We start from the raw sequence: 17,871 nt of genomic DNA, 5'->3' as shown, positions 1-17,871 counted from the left end.
ATTAATGCCAAGCCAAAATTTGGCCAGTGGACACCTTAGCATCCCTGCGAACCAACTTCCCAGGCAAACTTACATTAAGGTAAATAAAACCACTATGTGTCAAAAGGTGTCTGTCCTGAGCTTTCAGCCTCTCCTTAAGTCAAACAGATGCTTTATGCCCAGGCTGCTTTGTTGAATAGCGGTTTTGGAGACTGTAACAGTGGAAGGAAGGTAGTGGTCCTGGATAAAAGCATTTCTTCTGTGGCAAAAACTTAGCAATGTGAACTGCGCATGCGTGCCTGGTCGTGGGTAAGTAAATGAAACGGACTGCCATGCACCAGATGGTTCATACGCCAGCAGCAACCCCTCTTTCTGTGTGTCATCCTCCTTTATTCACTTGAAGTCCTTCTCAGTCTGTTTGCTAGATTTTTTCAGGTCTGTAATAATTCCTGTCATATCTGCAGTGCCTTCCATCTGAGAATCCCTAAAAGCTTTGTAAATATTGATGAAGGCAAGCTCTGCTAAACCTTTGGGAAGCAGTGCCTCTCCTTTCTCTTGAGCTGATTTGGGATTTGTTTCCTCTTTAACCCCTTCTTCCCATTTCCTCTCCCCAGGATGCACCCCTGCTGTGGGCTCTCAAAACAGGCCTGCTTGTCTGTATGTCCCACTTTCCCCTCGCTTTGTTTTCTTCCTCCCTCGACTTTTCTTGCCTTTGTGCTGCTGCACAATTCCGTCCCCCTCCCTAGCACAGCGAGGTGACTCTTTACTTCTCCAGCACAAGGAGCCTTGTGGCTGTGACTACTTTCTGTCAATGCAGTGCGTGCACGTTTAAGCCCTTTTCTTACCCTTAATTTTCTTTTGGGACTGGGCTTCTTTGTGCGAATGCGCTTAAAAGCGTGCTTTTATCTTAATGCATGTTCCACAATATTGGAGCCCTGGGTGTGGGCCATGTGCTTTTCATGACCTGTGCCTCTTGGCAGGTAACACATGGCCCTTTTGTTAGGGAAGCCGAGCTTACCCTGTGTCCCTCATGGCTCCTGTCACCACAGCATGTGGATTGTACTCTAGTCAAAAGTGAAGCTGCTGTGGAATTTTCCAAATTCAAAGAGTTTTGGAGAAAAAATGCCAATTTGCTGAACTCAATGTCTTGGACTTAGGAAGCACAAACTGATTTTTTTTTTTTTTTAGTTGATTTGTTTGTTTTTGTTGGAAAAAAAATGTTTTCCTGCTTTGCTGCTTGGGATCTTGAGAGCGTAACCTTCTGTACCTCAGCTCTGGAAGCTTGGTAATAAGGAAAGCCCTGAAAACCTGGCTTAAGTGGAATTTGTCTGGCCTCTCAGGCTCAGCTGGGAGCTTGGCTAGCGTGGACTTCCTGGGCCTTCAGAGCTTTTTTTTTTTTTTAATTTTTTTTTAGTGTCACGAGGCTTCTGGACTGCCGGGCCTGCTAGCTTCTCATGCGGGCTCACAAGCGGCTGGCTCTAGGACACAAGTGGCAGGGAGTGGGGGGGTCCCTGGGGGCACGAGGGAACCACAGGTCCCGGAGCATGGGAGTTCCTGGCGGGAGCCAACATCCGCTGCCTGACCAGCTCTGCCACTGCTATTGTTCTGGGGAAAACGCCTGGTCGGCAGCCTCAGCCACGAACCCAGAGACTTTTTTTTTTTTTTTTTTTTACCCTCTTTTATTTCAGAAATGCTCCATGTGGCCGAAATGAAAGCGTTTTGTAACATATAGTTTGTGGAGAATCTTTGGGGAAAAAAAAAATCTGACTTTATTTTAACAACCTGTCGAAATCTTCCCTGGCCTTGATTATTTCTAATGCTGTCTTAGGATGGATTGCTGGAGTTTAGTTATGGTAACAAATGTCCAGCAGTTTACTTAAAGAAAACATCCCAATTTTTTTACCGAAATAGCTGACAGAGATGGATTTGCAAATATGAAATAGGAATTTGGAGGATACCAGAGTTCTTTGGCAGTTGCATAACACATACCTGAGCAGGGGTTCAGAGTGACTCAGCCAGAATAGAGTTGGGTCTTGGTTCACTCTACTTGTCCCGAAAGAGATCTCGTGGACTGGGTGGTCCTTCAGGCTCGTAGTATCGGTGCTTGGGATGGATGAACATATCGGTGTCTGTGTGGGGAGAGAGAGTTTGCTCTCCTTAACACGAGCCCATCTAGATGGGAGCACTGCCAAGGTAAGTCTAATTTTAGACCTAGCAGTTTTGACAATGTTCCTTTAAGTGTTTTCCTCCTCCCTCTAGTAAGAATGAAAGAACTAGGTCAGAGCCAGTTGAAAAAGGCTTTTGATCCCTGCAACAGTGTTCTCAAAAATATGTTATTTTTTTTGCTCTTGTGCAGCAGAGGAAAAGGGGAAGAGAGAATGGTGACTTCCCCCCCACAATGCTTCTTGCACAGGGAAGCAAGAGACTGATAACAGCCAGCAGATAATGGATGTGTGCAGGTAATCCCACACAGTTCTGTCAGCTCCCCTGCAGCTCTGACCTGCAGTATCTTGCAGATTTCTGAGCAAAAAAAAAAAAAAAAAAAGTGCTAATTATGTCACGGAATTATTTCCTAGCAAGTGTTTAGTGAAGCTTGGTCTAATGCCTTCTCTTCCATGCGTGTGCTTTGGAAAGTATATGCGTATGTTCATTGCTAGTCTCCTGAAAGCTGATGGAAAAAGAAATTCTTTCCTGTCCTATGGCTCTTCTGCAGTGGTGGATCTGCCTGCTGGAGAACATTTTTCACTAAGAAGCAGAGACTTGCTGACATAAAATGACAGAAAGGCTCTGGCCTTGCCCCTTGGCAGTCCTGAAGGAGACTGGAGGCTCGGAGGAGTTGGGAGTGTTATGGGGTCTGGAGCCAAGGCTAACTGCTGCAAGACTTGAAGTTTTTTGCAGCCTGTAACTGATCTCTGTCAAAGCAGTCCTGAATTTCAGCAGTGTGATACACCTGGGTGGAAAGCTTGCAGTGCTCAGCCAGCTCTGGCGGATATTGAGTGCTGCCACGTGTTTCCTCAGAGCCTTGAGATACGGTGAGCTCGTAACTTGCAGTGCCACCTCTGCCAAGAATGTTAAAGCAAGTTCAGGACCATCGGAAAGAGAGCTTTTAGTGAGTTTTAGTGTAGGTACCCATCGCGCTGTTCCACAGTGCGCTCAGAAGTACAACTGTCTTAACAAGTTTTCAGTTATTTAGCATTTCCTTGCACCTAAACCCACTCCAGGCTCAGACTGGATGTCTACACACCTAGGATTTAATGGAATCTGATCTAATGCATGTTTTTTCAGCACACTTAATTCCTTGCCAAGCAAAGAAGTCACAAACCCTGCCGTTCAAAAATAGTCTGTGCTTCCCTCAGTGCTCTTGTTTTCTTTAATAGTTTCCAACCACTCCTTAGCTTGAGGGGCTCAGGCACGTGGCTTGGAAGGAGCTGCCAGAGCTGATGTGTGTGTCTGCCTCTCCAGTTCAAAGTGTCCCATCAGATTATAGCAGAGGAGATTGATAGGACCAGTGGTGGCAAGGCAAGAGGAAGACCTGAACTGCAGCCTTTGATCTTCGTGCTGCTTCTGTATGTTACTTGGTGACCATTTATTGTAAAAATGCCTCAGCAGTTATGGGATTCCAGGCTGGAACATAGCTCTTCTTCCACCCCCTTTCACGTGGCAGTCTTCCTGTTGGGCAGTAACATCTGTGCTCCTCTTTCTTGCTCAGCAGCAGCCTGACTTTGGAGGATAAGGCTTCCCTTCGTGCCCCCACCTCAGTATGCACACAGCTTGGTGGCAGCGTGCTCCTCGGTGCTGAACCACTCCTTAGCAACTCAGAGAGAAAGGATCTATCTACCTTTGAAAAGTCAGCTCTGTTGCAGTTCCTTGTATCTTTCAAAAGATAGATAGTTACCGATCCCTCTCCAGGGGAATACTGTAACTATCTAAAGCCAGAAGTCTGTTTTGGACTGCAGGCTCTCGTTTTCAACAGGTACGCTGCTCTTCTCAGGCATCGTAGAGGGAAGCTGCAAGCTGAAGTTCAGGAGGTGCATTGTGGCAATCAGACACCCCAAAATTAAGCTGGTTCAGTAAAGAACGGCACTACGCTGAAGTTTCCTTGGGTGAGTTTAGACTGAATGGCAAGGGGATATGATTTCAGGTTGTGTGGTCATTTTTCTCCACCTGCTTTTAGAAATGAACTCACATTAGGCAGGAATCAGACAGCTTAGGCTTGGCATATCACTGCATTTTCCTTGGAGGAGATTTTGTTGTAGCACAAGAGTGTACCTGAAAACTCAGAAGCGTTTTCAGGTCAACCAATTCCATGACTGTTTGTTCTTACCCTTTAAAACACCTGGAAGACTCCAAAGCTCCAGGAGGACATTGACTGATATAAATTGGCTGTTCTGATGCAGTGGAATCCCATCCCAAGGATCAAACTTGTCTGGCGGTGGCGGTGATGTATGGGCAAAGGAAAGAATGGTGCTTTGAAAGTTCATGTACTTTCTCTACCAAGAAGAGAAAGCGAGAGTGCGAATGACGGAAGATAGATGTTATTTGCATTTCCTAACATGCTGCTGGAAAGCCCTGGCAAACCCTGTAGTGACACTGTAGGATCCCAAAATTCTTGTTTAAATGGAAGTTATGAAACAGAATTTTTCTTTTTTTTTTTTTTTTCCCCCCCCCAGATGTCCAAGCAAGGTAGGTAACATAAAGGAGACTGTGTAGCTTTGTTCCTCCCACAGCTCAGTTTATGAGGGCAGGGCAGGCTGTTTGGAGCGAGTCTTTTGGACTTTGCAGGACTGCTTTGTCACAAGGTTACGACAGGAGAGCAGCAGTGGGAAGCACTGTGGGTGAGGCACTGCAGCCAGGTGGTAAGTGTCAGAGTTGCAGATTGGCGCAGGGTTTTCGGCTGATAGCCCTGGGGAGGATTCTGTCCAAAATATCTTCTCAAGGCTTGCCAGTGAGTGCAGATGTAGGTGTCTGGGTAGCACTGGGAATCGCTGTTTTGCCAGCTGGACTTTCAAAGTGCTACAGCTAGCTAGTAGAGCTGTTGGAGGGCTACTGCTCAGTGCCCAATTGAGTTTTGGGGTTAGGGGTGCTGTGTTTGGTTCTGGTGCTAACTTTCTCTGCTGTCATGGCTGAGACAGTTTTAGCCTCTGAGCTTGTGCCCTGTCCCATCTCTCTGGTCTCTCTCTTTTTGCTCAGAGGATATGATCTTTGAGGCAAGGACTCCTGTTTCTGTGAACAAGAGGTACTCAAAGGTTGGACTGAGCAATCCTATGGTGAGCTATTTCTCGTGAAAGCCGTTGCCTTTGACTGGATACAGGTGTTTAGCCTTGAAGATTAAGAGTTGAACTACTCATCGCTAAATTATGTGCTCAAAGCATGCAGAGAATGTAGAGGGAGTAGTTCTGGAAGGTGCCAAAGGCAAAGGTGGAGAAAAGGGCCAGAAAGTGGAATAATTGTGAAGTCTTCTGGAACCGTCTGGTTGGTCATGGTCAAAATAGCAAATAGAATTTAGGAACTACGAGGAAGAGCTCAAAAAAAGAAGCAAGGAACATTTTTTACTATTTCTTTGGATATTGCTCTTCTATTCTCAATGCTCCATTCGATTTTTCTTGCCACACCCCAAAAAAGACACAGGGCTGGAAGGACTACAGAAAAGGGCGATCAGCTGGTTAGCGATACGGTATGTTTTCTGAGGGAAGGTTCTGGTTCTTTAACCTGGAAAAGAGATGACCATGAAGAGAATCCTTAGACATTGAGCGGTTTGGAGAAGGTGAAAAAGGAACTGGTTCACAAGGCAGAACAATGAAGGTATAGGCTTTTGTGCTTAAAAAAAATAATAGTTTTTCAAATTACATGATTTCTAAGTTCAGCCTTGGGTCATTCCTAACATGCCAAGGCAAGTTTAATTCATGTACGTGCTGTTCTCGCACTGTTCCCTTATGTGGTGGCATATGGGGCTGGACTTTGTCAGACCCATCCTGATGACTTCTATGAGAAAATCTGACTTGTGTGCATCTGGAACAACCCCACCCACCACAAAAGCCCGATTTGGATAGAGGCTGTACAGTCCCTCCCCTTTGCTCAGGGTCCTTGTTCTCTCTCCAGAAGTGTCCTGTGGCAGAAGGACAACAGAGAGGATGGTGGAGGAGGTGCTGTCAGTAGCTGCATGTTACCCGTCCGTGAGCTCAACCTGGCGTAAAAGAGCAGGTTCATCACGCTGGACAGCAGGAGAGCGCTGTAACGTGTGCTGCTCCTGGGTGAGGCAAGCAGGTGGGCAGCAGGACTGAATGTGGGCTGAAGTGAGCTCTGCATTCACCTATGGGATCTAAAATGCTTGCAGGGAATATGTGGCTGAGTAGGAAAAGGGCTTGAGGATGAAATTTGGGGTGGGTTGTAGCCTGTCTTCAGTGCAGTCCTATCCACCTCTGTCTACCTTGCTTGGTTCTCTTTTGGTAGAGGGCATTTTAGCTGAGCTGATTTGCTTCTCTGCAAATATCCTAGTAAAAGCAAGAAACAGACTTTAATAATGCTGTTTCAGAAATAAAAGGACTTTTAATGTGGGTAAATAGAAGCTTTCTCCTGGATTTTCCTCCAGCAAAATAATTGCATGCTCTCAGCTAATGGTTTGTCACTACAAGAGTCAGCTGTGGTACTGGAGGGAGTGGGACACAGTGGTATGAGTAAGCTGTAGGAGGAAAAGAATTTTGCCGGGGGAAGGCACGAAGGCATTTCCAGGCTCGTTCGTTAAATGTGCAAGGGAAGGGATAGCCTTGAGGACCGACAAGAGGTAACTTAACAGGCGGTTGAGAGAAAGCCAGGACTGGAAACAGAAGTCAGCTGCCAGATTGCGACCAGTTACGCTAGTGGGAATGGGTAACTGTTTCTTCCTTTGCATTTTGATGACTTTGTGCATCGTACGTAGGACAGGGAATAAAGCCTGGGTTCACAGCTGAATTGCAGCCGTTTCTGTTGCACGTGCTCAGCAGACACCAGCTTTCATTCGGTGCAGTAGGGCAAAGGCAAGAGATCTGTGGTGCGTGTGGGACAGCGCACCGCCGATGCTGTGGTACCTGTGTGCATCTGGGCTGGGCTTGGTACGTGCTGGATGGGCTCGCTGGGCTGTACCACTGGTTGGCTGTAGAATTGAGTAGCAGTGCGGTTAGGATTGGAAGCTTTCTTAGAAATACAGGCTGTGGTTGACCATGACTTGCTAATCTCTACAGCAGAAATATTTAGGAGCTCATCTGATGACCGCAAGACAAGTTTGCTCCAGGAGTAGTGGAACCAATGAAGACTTGTTTCTCACCCAGTTGAATCATAGCATCATTCAGGTTGGAAGAGACCTCCAAGATCACCTGGTCCAACCACCCCCCTACCACCAATGTCACCCACTAAACCCTGTCCCTAAGCACCACGTCCAACCTTCCCTTGAACACCCCCAGGGACGGTGACTCCACCACCTCCCTGGGCAACCCGTCCCAGTGCCTGACTGCTCTTTCTGAGAAGAAATGTCTCCTCATTTCCAACCTGAACCTCCCCTGGCACAACTTGAGGCCATTCCCTCCAGTCCTATCACTGGTTACCTGTGAGAAGAGGCCGACCCCCAGCTCCCCACACCTTCCTTTCAGGCAGTTGTAGAGAGCAATGAGGTCTCCCCTGAGCCGCCTCCTCTCCAGACTAAACAACCCCAGTGCCCTCAGCCGCTCCTCACAGGACTTGTGCTCCAGGCCCTTTTCTATCTAATTCTCTGTGTTCACTCTGAAATCCTCAGTGGGCAGCAACCAGTGGTAGCTAGTCGGGAGTTTGCACAGGTTGTTTGGTATTGACTGCAATGTGTGGTGGATTCTTTTCCTCCAGTGAGAGCATTAATTCAGCTCTCTTCCGCTCTGTCTACCTCCTGATTTGTGTTTTTCATACTCAGGCCTCTTACCTCCTGTAACATCCTCTTCGACTGCAAGGCTGTGCATCTCGCAAACCTGTCTGAAATCCAGAGGAATTACTCAATTTTCAGGAGTTACTTTGCAGTACTGACATAAGCCTTCTTATTAACAAAGGATAAAATCACTTTGCAAAACATTCTTCAAACAATGGATTACAGCACAAAAGAGTTGGTAGTGTGTTCTTGTATATATGTGATGCATGTTACTTATTGGCCTTTATTACTTTTTGTCCCCACTGAGATCCATTTTACTATGAGCTAATTGCATAGCTCGCTAGTTCCCTGTCTTTGTCACCATCTTCTTCCTGTATACCTGCACAGGATTTGTGGTAGACCTGCCTTACCCACTGAACTGGCCCATTTTTCAATGATCCTCTCTGTTGCCAATGTGAATTCAAGAGCTGCTTGCACCAATTGTACATTTATTAAAATAGAACGAAAAAATGCTTCAGAAATAATTTGGCTACCCAGCCCTTGTCTCTGCTTTTCATCACGCGATCCTGTTGCTGTTACAGAAGGCAGATCTTGCATTGCCGAGGCTCCAGGGCCTGTCTAGCCCAGCGATAGCCAGTGCAGGCTGTGTCCTGAAGAGCAGGTGGAACAAACCTTTTGGTTTACAGCATTACTACAGTCTGTGAAATAAGAGATGGAAAGTGGGTATTGCCTTACATAAAATAAAGGAGTAGTTTCCAGTAGGAGAATTGTCAAAAATGCAAGAGTAAATTTCTTAACCGAGTAGACTTAAGTGAATACAAATCCTGGTGGGACAAGGGTTTTTAAAGGCAAACTTGACATATACAGAAAGAAGATTTCTCATTTTGGACTTGGCGTTTCTGTTCAGTAGACAAGTAGGGAGTATTTCTCCTCTTTATACACCTAAGATTTGCATGGGCTTCAACCAAATTACGGAATTATTTGCTCAGTTTGATTAAGACTGAAACTCTGAAGATACTTGTTCTGGTTGTGTGATATATTTCTGATGCTATACACGACTCGTTGCTATCAGCTGCCTCTTACAACTGAGGTGTAAGAGAGGTATGTGGAGTGTAGGCAGCCCTTTTTGCGTTCGGCTTTCGTTTTGGGCATTCTTTCTTTGTTTTTTTGGAGAGAGTGAATGGCTTGTAGTATTAATTTCCTTAGCACCGTGGTGTAACCACTCAGTTGCCCAGCTAGAGAGGTTCAGAGCTAGCTGCATCAGGAGTGTGGGTACTGTAGGCTTTGTCTTGCTGTCCCTGCCTGCCTGAGCTCTGAACCCAAACCACCTGGTGCAGCTCGTCGGTAGGACCACTTTGCAAAACTCCCCGCAGCTCAGCCCTGGGTTTTGACACAGCCTGTTTGTATTTGTTTAACGCTCGTTTCTGATGCTGACCGGCAGAAACAGGTAACTTGGCAGCGGTATGACTTCAGCAAAGTACTATAGGGCTTCACCCTTCAAGGAGGTTTCTGGGAAGTCCCCATTGTCTGTGCTGAGCGGAAGAGATCCTGATGGGCTTGGGGCTTCTTGGCCTGTGTGAATGCTGCTGAGGCCGTTAGACAGGCAGGTTGCAGAAACAGATCTAGGCAAGATCTTGAAGGTTGCCAGCAACCTGGATGGCAACATAAGCAGCAGGACGGATTCATGTGAGGCTTTGACGACCGCTTCAGCTGGCCCAAAGTGAAGAATTGGTGGGACTGTGTGGGTTTACGTTAGCTGGAGGTTGCACTGCATGGAGAGGTAATTCCTGCAGGCAAAAGCCAGACGGTTTCTCAAACTAGGAACAGATTGATGAGGTGGATGGACTGACCGGGAGTTACAGAAACAGATTACTGTGGGAAAACTTCCTGCTGGATAAAATAGTCAAAATATTCCTATATTTTACAGCACTAATTAAGGTCATTAGTGGTATTAGTGGTTTTAGTAATTTTTTTTTTCTTTTAAAAAACTCAGGTTTGACAATCTTGGGAATAATCCCATGTTTTCTAGGGCTGTTCAGAATTACTAATGCACTACAAGCTTCTGGAAATTTGGGAAGGGCTTTGTGATGCAGCTCCTTCTTGCTTGTTTGGTCAATGCGAGCAGCCATCTGTCTGGAACAAGATCTGTTCTCTGCGTCAATGTCTCCCTGATTCTGATCAATGCAATTGAAGTGGGTTGTGAATGATACCAACCAAAAAGGCCAGTGGAAGCTGTTTGACCACTCAGTATTGAAATGCAGCACCTGGAAGTGTGCAGGAGCCTGGCTGAAAGAGCTGACTGCAGAATTTTGTATGGCTGGGGATTTGATCGGCCTTTGATGAAGAACCAAGCCAAGATGGAAAGGTGGACTGTATGGACACAGCTCCTAGCATTTCAGAGCTAAGTCTGTGGCATGAATACATGAAAGGGAGCTTGCATGTTAGCAAGTATTTTACATTTGAAAGTTTTCTAGCAGTTTAGAGGTTGGATGGGTGTCTCCTGTACGCGCTTTTTGTCTCCAAAGAGCAAAAGCTAGCACATGACTGTGATGCACGCAGAACAGGGCAGATGAGTAAGAAGATGCTATTTTTACTCGATTGCTTTTCAGAATAGAGCAATTGTTATTGCATGCAACTCAAGCGCTTGCCAAGTATGCTTTAATGCAGTCTTAATTGATCTCCTTAAAATTTTGAGCAGCCAGCAGTGTTCCCACTGAAACAAGTAGCTCAGAAATGTTTGACGTGGTAGGCAGTGGAGCGCACAGAGGTAGCGATTGATCCTGGGTTTGATCTGCTATGCCTTGAGCCCCCAGATGGAGAGACTGACTCCCCATCAGGCCACGCAAAACTTTGGATGTATCAAGGCTGACTTCTGAAGAGTGCCTTCAGGCTCGTCTCAAGATTTTCAGAGTATCCTCTAGTCAAATGCCGGGCCTCCTCCCAGATGCCAGTAGCTTGCTGTGGCTCTTGGTGACTGCTGTGCGCCATCAGGCGTGCTCAGACAAGCTGTTTCCTGGCCGTTTGCTGTCCGTGAGGCAGACGCGGATGGGAGGAAGGCAGCTAGGGGAGCAGAGCCTTCGCATTGCCCTGCGAGCTCCTTCAGAGCTGTGTACACGTGCCGGAGGGGAGCTGCATGGGTGCAGGGCTCTGCTCCCCATCAGCTTCTGGAGGGCAACAAATTCTCCTGCTCTGTCTGCTCAGAAAGGAGCTGGGTTTGCATTCTAGCGTATGGGAAAAATACCCTGCGTTGCATTAGTTTTTTTCCTTCCCCAGTCTTTTAGGGCAGATGTGGTCATTTTTTCCATTTTGGGTGCTCATTTTACTATTTTCTCACAGCTTCTGACTCTCCTAACTTGGCAGATCTAAGCAGCCTTTCCTTTAAAGTTCTGGAGAAGGGGATATTTTCCTGTAGATTCAGCTCTGCCATTGAGGTAGGAGTACAAGAGCACTCGAGTACCTTTGTTTTTAAATAATGGTTGGTTTTCTAAATGTAATCTGTGGATCTCTGTCATCGTGTCTGCCAGCACCATTTGTCACGCGCTTGTTGCTCCGCGGTCGGTGCTGTACAGAGCACCCAGCCTCCCTCCCCAAAAGGAGAACGTTCCCACCGCAGAAAGCTTTCAATCCAAGCAAAATAACAATTGTTGGGAAGCACGAAGACAGACACGGCATTAATCAGCTGTTAGGTGGGGTTTTCAGCACGCCGTCCAGCTGGTAGGCATGAGGGGAAAGGAGAATTTCAGCAGTCTGGAACGGGATGGAGACTTGTTACTGCGATATAGGGATGATGTATGGAATAAGATTAGGAGAGGTTCTGCTTCAAAATCTAACGATGCTACTGATATGTGTGTTATTATGCTCGTACTATCAACTGGTATGAAGCGGGGTTTGGAGGCCTGATGAGCTTTTAAAGTCTACGAGTGCTGAGATGGAGTCGATCTGGCAGAACGAAGAAGTGCTGGGACTGTTGTCAAAACAGTGGCATGGGGAAATGGCAGAGGGTGGGGGAAGGCAGTGGTAGCCAAGGGCAGGGTAGAGAGAGGTAGGAGCCTGGACGAGTGTTTTAGCAAGAAACTCCTGTGTCTGTAGTTAGAGAGAAGAATCTTTGTCAGACATCCTGGAAGTCCTGGAAGAGATGAGCTTTGCAATTCAGAGTCAGCTGGGAGGATCAGAGAAGTTGGGCTGTGATAAAGTCGGTGATTTGAGATCTCTTGGAAGAGCTGCTTAGATCAGTTCTAGAGAACTTCAATCCTGGAAGCTGTCAGCCCCTCGGCCCCTTGAGCTTTGCACAGTCAGTCCTGAAGTTTTGAGCTGGTCTTATCTGGCTGAAATTATGCAAGGTGCTGATTTGAGAAGAGGGTATGCTGTTCCTGACCAGACCTTCACCTTTTATCAAATCTTGAAAGGGAGCACTTATGGTTTGTAATGACACTTTTTAAAAAAGCGAGAGCTCTGCCTGCTCTAGAAATGAAAATAAGGGATTTCTGTCTGCTAACCGAAAGTAACAGAGAACGCAGGAGACTGCTTTTTCCTTCTTTGTCTCTGTGTAGCTGGGAGCTGGAGGCAGCACTGGAGAAAGGCGATAGAGCTGGCCACCTGATGATGCCTCCTGACAGAGATATTAGCTTTGCCGATTGACCGAGGTGATACTTATTGTCACTTCTGCATATTTTCCTCCAGTCTGCCTTCTCCCCGTGCTGAGGCTCTTGCTCTGGGTTTGCCTTCCTGAAGGAATGCTGACAGTCCCAAGCTTGGTGGTAAGCCAAGACTGTGATTGGGGGGGAAGAAGGAGAGATGAACTCTTTCCTTTTCCCTCTCCTCCTAGAAAATAAATTAAAAAGTTGTTTCTTTCTCCCACCCTAACACTGGCAACTTCAGAGAAGTCTTTTCTGAGGCAGTCCCTGTTTCTCTTGAACAGTCACATCTTTTCAATGAAGAGGTAATGGGAGCGTATGTAGTTGCCAGCAGCCTCTCCAATTTATTTTTCCTTCTGTATCCTAAAGGAGCCCAAAATAAAGCATTGCTGAAACAGCGCTACCATTCTTTACTCTTGAAAGAATGATGGGCTAAGAGTCGAGCAGCGCCTTGCCACGTGATTCATCTTTTTCTTAAGCCATTCAGGTGATGATTATGCTACCACGTTACCAGAAAGCTGGGTCGCTTGCTCCCTGTGCTGCACAGCAGATTGGTGCTGTAACCTAGAAGGCTTTCCATGTCGGCTTTTGTTGTGCATCCCATCCTCCTCCCGAATCTGTATTGTTCGCCACTGGGCCACTGGGAAGGGAGGGGTTGCAATCCACAGGAAGCTTGCTGCTGGCAGCCTTCTTCCAGCCAGCTCGAGTCCCACCGGGCTTTGTGATTTCTCTCTGGTGAGCACTGAGAGGAGGCTGGCAGCCACAAGCTGCACGTTTCTGGATGCTGCTGTGGTGTGTTAGTGTTTGGAAGGTGTGCTCAGGAGTCCTCCTGTTGGGCTAGGCGAGATACTTGCAGGAAAGACAGTTTGATAGGTATTTTATGGCCCCCATTCCTTACCAGGCGGCTTTCACTGCTAGTTTCCAGCCTCCGCTTGAGCAGGGTGTGCTGGAAGGGAGTGCTTTTACAGGGTGGTTAGGGTATCTCCTTTTTTTTGTGTGTGAAGGAGGGGAATTGCAGTCTTAAATCTGGCTGCTAACAGAACAGTTTCCATATGTATACTTCCATATGTATTGGGATGTGGAAGCCTGTCTTGGTGCATCACATCTATTTTTTTCTGTCGTCTGGAGGGTAAAGTAGTCATTAGTAATTACTTTTTTTTCTTTCAGGTAGGCAAATATGATCTAGAAGAGATAGATCATGACAGGTGAGTATGATCTAGGAGACAGGGATTTTTTTGGTGTCCTTACACACACACTGGAATGTAAATATACACCACACAACAGTCTTCGAAACCTCCCTTGGGAGCTTAAAAGTGTTAAAGACTCCATCGTAACAGCTCGGCAGGTTCGTGGTACGGGAACATAATGGCCACGCGGCCAGAGCAGGTGAAGCCTGTAAGCTTTGCTGCAGAAGTAAAAGGGTTTTGATATTTTTTTCTGTTGCAGAAAGAGGTTCTCTAAGGGAGAAATCAAGCAGCTGTGTTCAAGTTTAGCTCCGCTGTGGTCTTGTAGTCATGATAAAAGCAAAATCCAGGGAGAGGTAGGCATGGTGTATATCCAGAAATAAAGGACTCAAAAGTTAGGAAGTGCTCCTACTGAGATTAAGGTTTAAGCATTTATGTTTTGGGTTGACACAGTGGTGTGGCTGGGAGAAGCAGTAGGAGGAGAGGAGTGCCTTGCAGACAGTCGTCTGTTTTCCCTCCTCAGCGGTGAGAGGCAACGTCAGCACGAGGAGACTTGGGTTTTGCTTTGCCCGCAGCCAAGCTCCAGAATTGGTTTGAATGAAGGAAGAGAGACTTTCAAATCAAAGAGCTGCAGCTAGGCTTGGGGAAGAACTCTTTAGAGCTGGCTTGGGAAACTGGGCTCTGTAACAGCTCTCTAGGAAGGAATTGCGGATGCCTGGCCTGCTAAAATCAGACAAGAAGATGGCAGATAGGAGCAACAGCCATGCAGACTGCTGCAGACCTCCTTTCCTTTACATGCCTTTAGGTACCCGTACGGCCGCTCACAGTAAGAGTGAAATTTAGTTCCCTTCCAATTTTGACTTTTACTGGTTTTGTGTGGGTCAGTGATGGATTTTTTCATTCTTCTGTAGGTAATGAGGAGAGAATGCAATTTGTAATAAAACGTGGCAATTCTGTACTTCTTTCCATCGCTCAGTGTTGTTAATGAATTACCCTTCATAATGTTCTCTTGACTTGAACATAGAATAAGTTTCCATCCCTAACTTGCAGATGTAGTTGTTGTAGTCCTTGTACAAATCACTCATTGTTTACAGGTATTTGGGTGTTTTTGAAATCCCAAGGGGAAAAGGCAAAATTTTTGTCTTCTGCGTTTGCTTTAATTCTTCACCAAGGAATTTCTGTTATTTAGGCTCAAAGTTTTCAGCTGGATTTCAGGTGTATGGGTATTCAAAAGGTGCTGCAGCCGAAGGACCCTTTGCTTTCTGAGCCTGCTGGGGCCTGTTTTCCGTGAGAGGCTTTCGGGGCTGTTCACGTAGCTACTAAAACAGGCAGTTCTCATTCCTTCCCCTGCTCCCCACCCTTCGCATCTAAGCCAAGCACGAGTAAAAGGGCAGCTTTTATTTCGGTTTCACATTGTTTTTTGGGTTTCTATTTGGGGCTGTCAAAAATTGCACCACAGCACAAGAACAAGGAACCTCGGGCCATTAACTGAGCTGCGCTAGAGGTAGCACAGTTACCCATGAGCAGGAATACAAAAACCTGATCCTTGCACCAAGGGAAGTCGCCTCAGGATCCATACGTTTTAAAATCTCTGTGTGTGCCAAGAAGGTTATTAAGGCTGCTTCTCTGAGCGCTGGAACTGTGAAATTTCAGGCAGAAAACAATAAACCACCACCATAGTTCTAAATGTGCGTTTCTGTGGGATGGTTTGCATTTGTTTCCTTTTTTTTTTTTTTTTTTTCCCCCTCTGGCTGCTTTCCTTATTCTGCTATCATTAGTCCACACCTCATTATATGCTCCTAGAGAGTACATCCCTCTTGCTTGTTAGGATGGTGTGGGTGGTGATTTGCAGCGGCACAAAATGCTGAAGGGAGATAAGCAGCTGGGTGAGGCATTACTCTATGCAAAGACCGACTTGCTGTGCACAGCTTACTTATCCCACGTTGTTTAGAACCTTACATGTTATAGGTAATGGAAAATGCAATAGAAAAACTTCAGCTTACTTGCCTGGAAAGGAGAAAAAAGGTATGACTGAAGGATAAATACATGGGATAGATTGTCGTACGCTAGTAAAAGTTGTAAGCTGGGGGACTCTGTAGTGATGCCCGGAGAATGTAGTTTGACACAGAAACCTGCACAAAATAGCCTTATACAGTGTTGCATTCCCCTTCGTTTTCTTCCTCAAATATCTTATCCTGGATCCGTGTCAAGCTACGGACAATTCTTTTGCCATTATCTGTCATAACTCTGTTACTGTATGGCGTTTCTTAGTACTTTCTGATAAATGTTTGCAACATTTGGGTTCTTTCCTAAGCAGTGTTTTTTCTTTTTCTTTTTTTCCCCAGCTATCCATTGCAATCTGAATCCGAATGGTATTGATCACCCTGTCCCCACAGAAGGTATTAGTCTGCAACTTGAAGGTGAAGGAGTTGAATCGCCCTCTGCGAAGAACACCAGTGCTCCAAAAGGGCCTGAGTCAAAAGAGACACCCAAAAAGCAACAAGTGGAACCAGAAATATCTAAGGTAAGAAGAGCTGGATCCTTACTTATTTTGGTGAGTCTTTAAGAATCCAGGCATTTTGAAATCCTGACTACTGCTTAAAAAGCACTCATCCTGTTAAAGACATACAAAGGTGCAAAAATAAGTCTAAGGAAGTGGGTGTTACAGAAGGGAGGTATTGCTGTGGAATTTTTGCACACACACCGTGGATACTGCACTATTTTATTTCTCTCTATGTGAAGATAATGATAAATAATGAAATTGCTCTTTTTCAGGCTGTATGAAGACCTGTTTTCAGAATGACTTGAGTAGCAACCAGAATGGCAATAGATAGTTATTTTTTTTTTGTTTTTGTTTGTTTTTCCTGGAGCAGGTAAAGGAAGAGAGAGGTTTGAATGTATGGATTTTTATATGGATAACTGAATTCAATAAACTTTTAACTAATTTTGAGTAAAATACCCTGTCAGTTCTTCTGTATCTTGTATGTCAGTGAACAAACACACTTCACAGGTGAATCATAAAGACAAATGAAGCGTCTGCACTCGTTCATAAGCTGATGAGAGTTCTGCTATTTCTTGTTTGCGTGCAATAGACATGACTGTGAAGTGCAGGTGAATATGTGTGCTCCAGACCCTTCAGGTATAGAACAATAATTTGTCATATGTCGTTCTAGTTAAGAATGTATCTAATATAAGAGAATATTTTTTAAAAAATACTAGTAGTTTGGGAGAGATTCTTTAAAAGCCCTATCAGTCTTATTGACCTGCCTAAAAGCAATTTTTTTGAGGGGATGAAAAGTTTCGCTGTTACTGAATCTGACACTTTGGGAGCTAGTAGAGCAAATCAAATGAGTGTTGTCATCTCTTTTTTTTAAAGACCAAAGAAGGCTAGGTACAATAACAATTCATTCAGTGAAAGAAAAAATAAGAGTATTTGCTACTGTCATCAATACAGTAAATCTTACAAATAATATGCATACAGTTACAAGGTATTTCACTTTTAGAATAAAATAGCATTAAATGTTTTGAGCAGTAGCCTTAACAATAAAGGCTTGGTATGAATTCTCCGTTTGGATATTTGTCTAAAATATCTAGTTATGAATGAGAACACCTTACACTCTTTTCATTCTGTCTTTTGTCAACTTGATTCAGCTGTCAGCTTTAACTAGATCCAGTTCAAGCTGGCATTGATTAAAGTCTGTCTCTCTTTGGGCTCTGATCCGTGTGGGTCCTTTCCATCTTGGGATATTCTGTGAAACAGGATATTCAATTTCATAGAATATTCTGTTTCATATTGGGATATTCTATGAAACACTTGTTACTTGTAGTCTGTTTGGGGGCTGGTGATCAAGCACCTTGCTGATTTCTCTTGAGCCCTTGGCAAACAGGCTTGTGCTTAGTTGGAATCATCCATTTGGTGTAAAGACCACCAAATTTTGGATGGGCTTTGAGACAAAGCTTAGCTAATAATGTGTTTACCCAGCCTTTCACTTACAAAAGCAATCTGACTCTGCCCTGTTTTGACCTCACCAGATGCCGATCTGCCCTGTATTGAAAACTCAAGTACGTTAAATTCGGAAGAGATCTTACAAGCTTAGGCATGAACGAGCTTAGTGATGCAATGGGGCTTCCAGATGAGAATGGGCTCATGTAGCTGACATGGAACACAGGCAGATCAGGCTTGTCTTTGCTTGCAGAAGACTTATTC

At 45.4% G+C, this 17,871-nt stretch overlaps 1 protein-coding gene across 2 annotated transcripts in view; it reads left to right on the top strand.

Annotated features, from left to right (window-relative positions):
* The first annotated feature begins 6,085 nt into the window (after positions 1-6,085).
* Positions 6,086-17,871, top strand: part of SAMD12 (sterile alpha motif domain containing 12) — a 159,086-nt gene continuing 147,300 nt past the window's right edge. For both annotated transcript variants that reach the window (XM_050708493.1, XM_050708492.1), the window contains exons 1-2: positions 6,086-6,243; positions 16,010-16,188. In XM_050708493.1, the coding sequence (XP_050564450.1) occupies positions 6,111-6,243; positions 16,010-16,188 (312 nt within the window). In that variant the 5' untranslated portion in view covers positions 6,086-6,110. The remainder of the gene's footprint in view (positions 6,244-16,009; positions 16,189-17,871) is intronic.

This window comes from Cygnus atratus, chromosome 2, assembly GCF_013377495.2.
Source record: "Cygnus atratus isolate AKBS03 ecotype Queensland, Australia chromosome 2, CAtr_DNAZoo_HiC_assembly, whole genome shotgun sequence".
NCBI classification, from domain to species: domain Eukaryota; kingdom Metazoa; phylum Chordata; class Aves; order Anseriformes; family Anatidae; genus Cygnus; species Cygnus atratus.
Note: the sequence above shows the minus strand (reverse complement) of the source record. Positions and strands in the feature narration are given on the sequence as shown.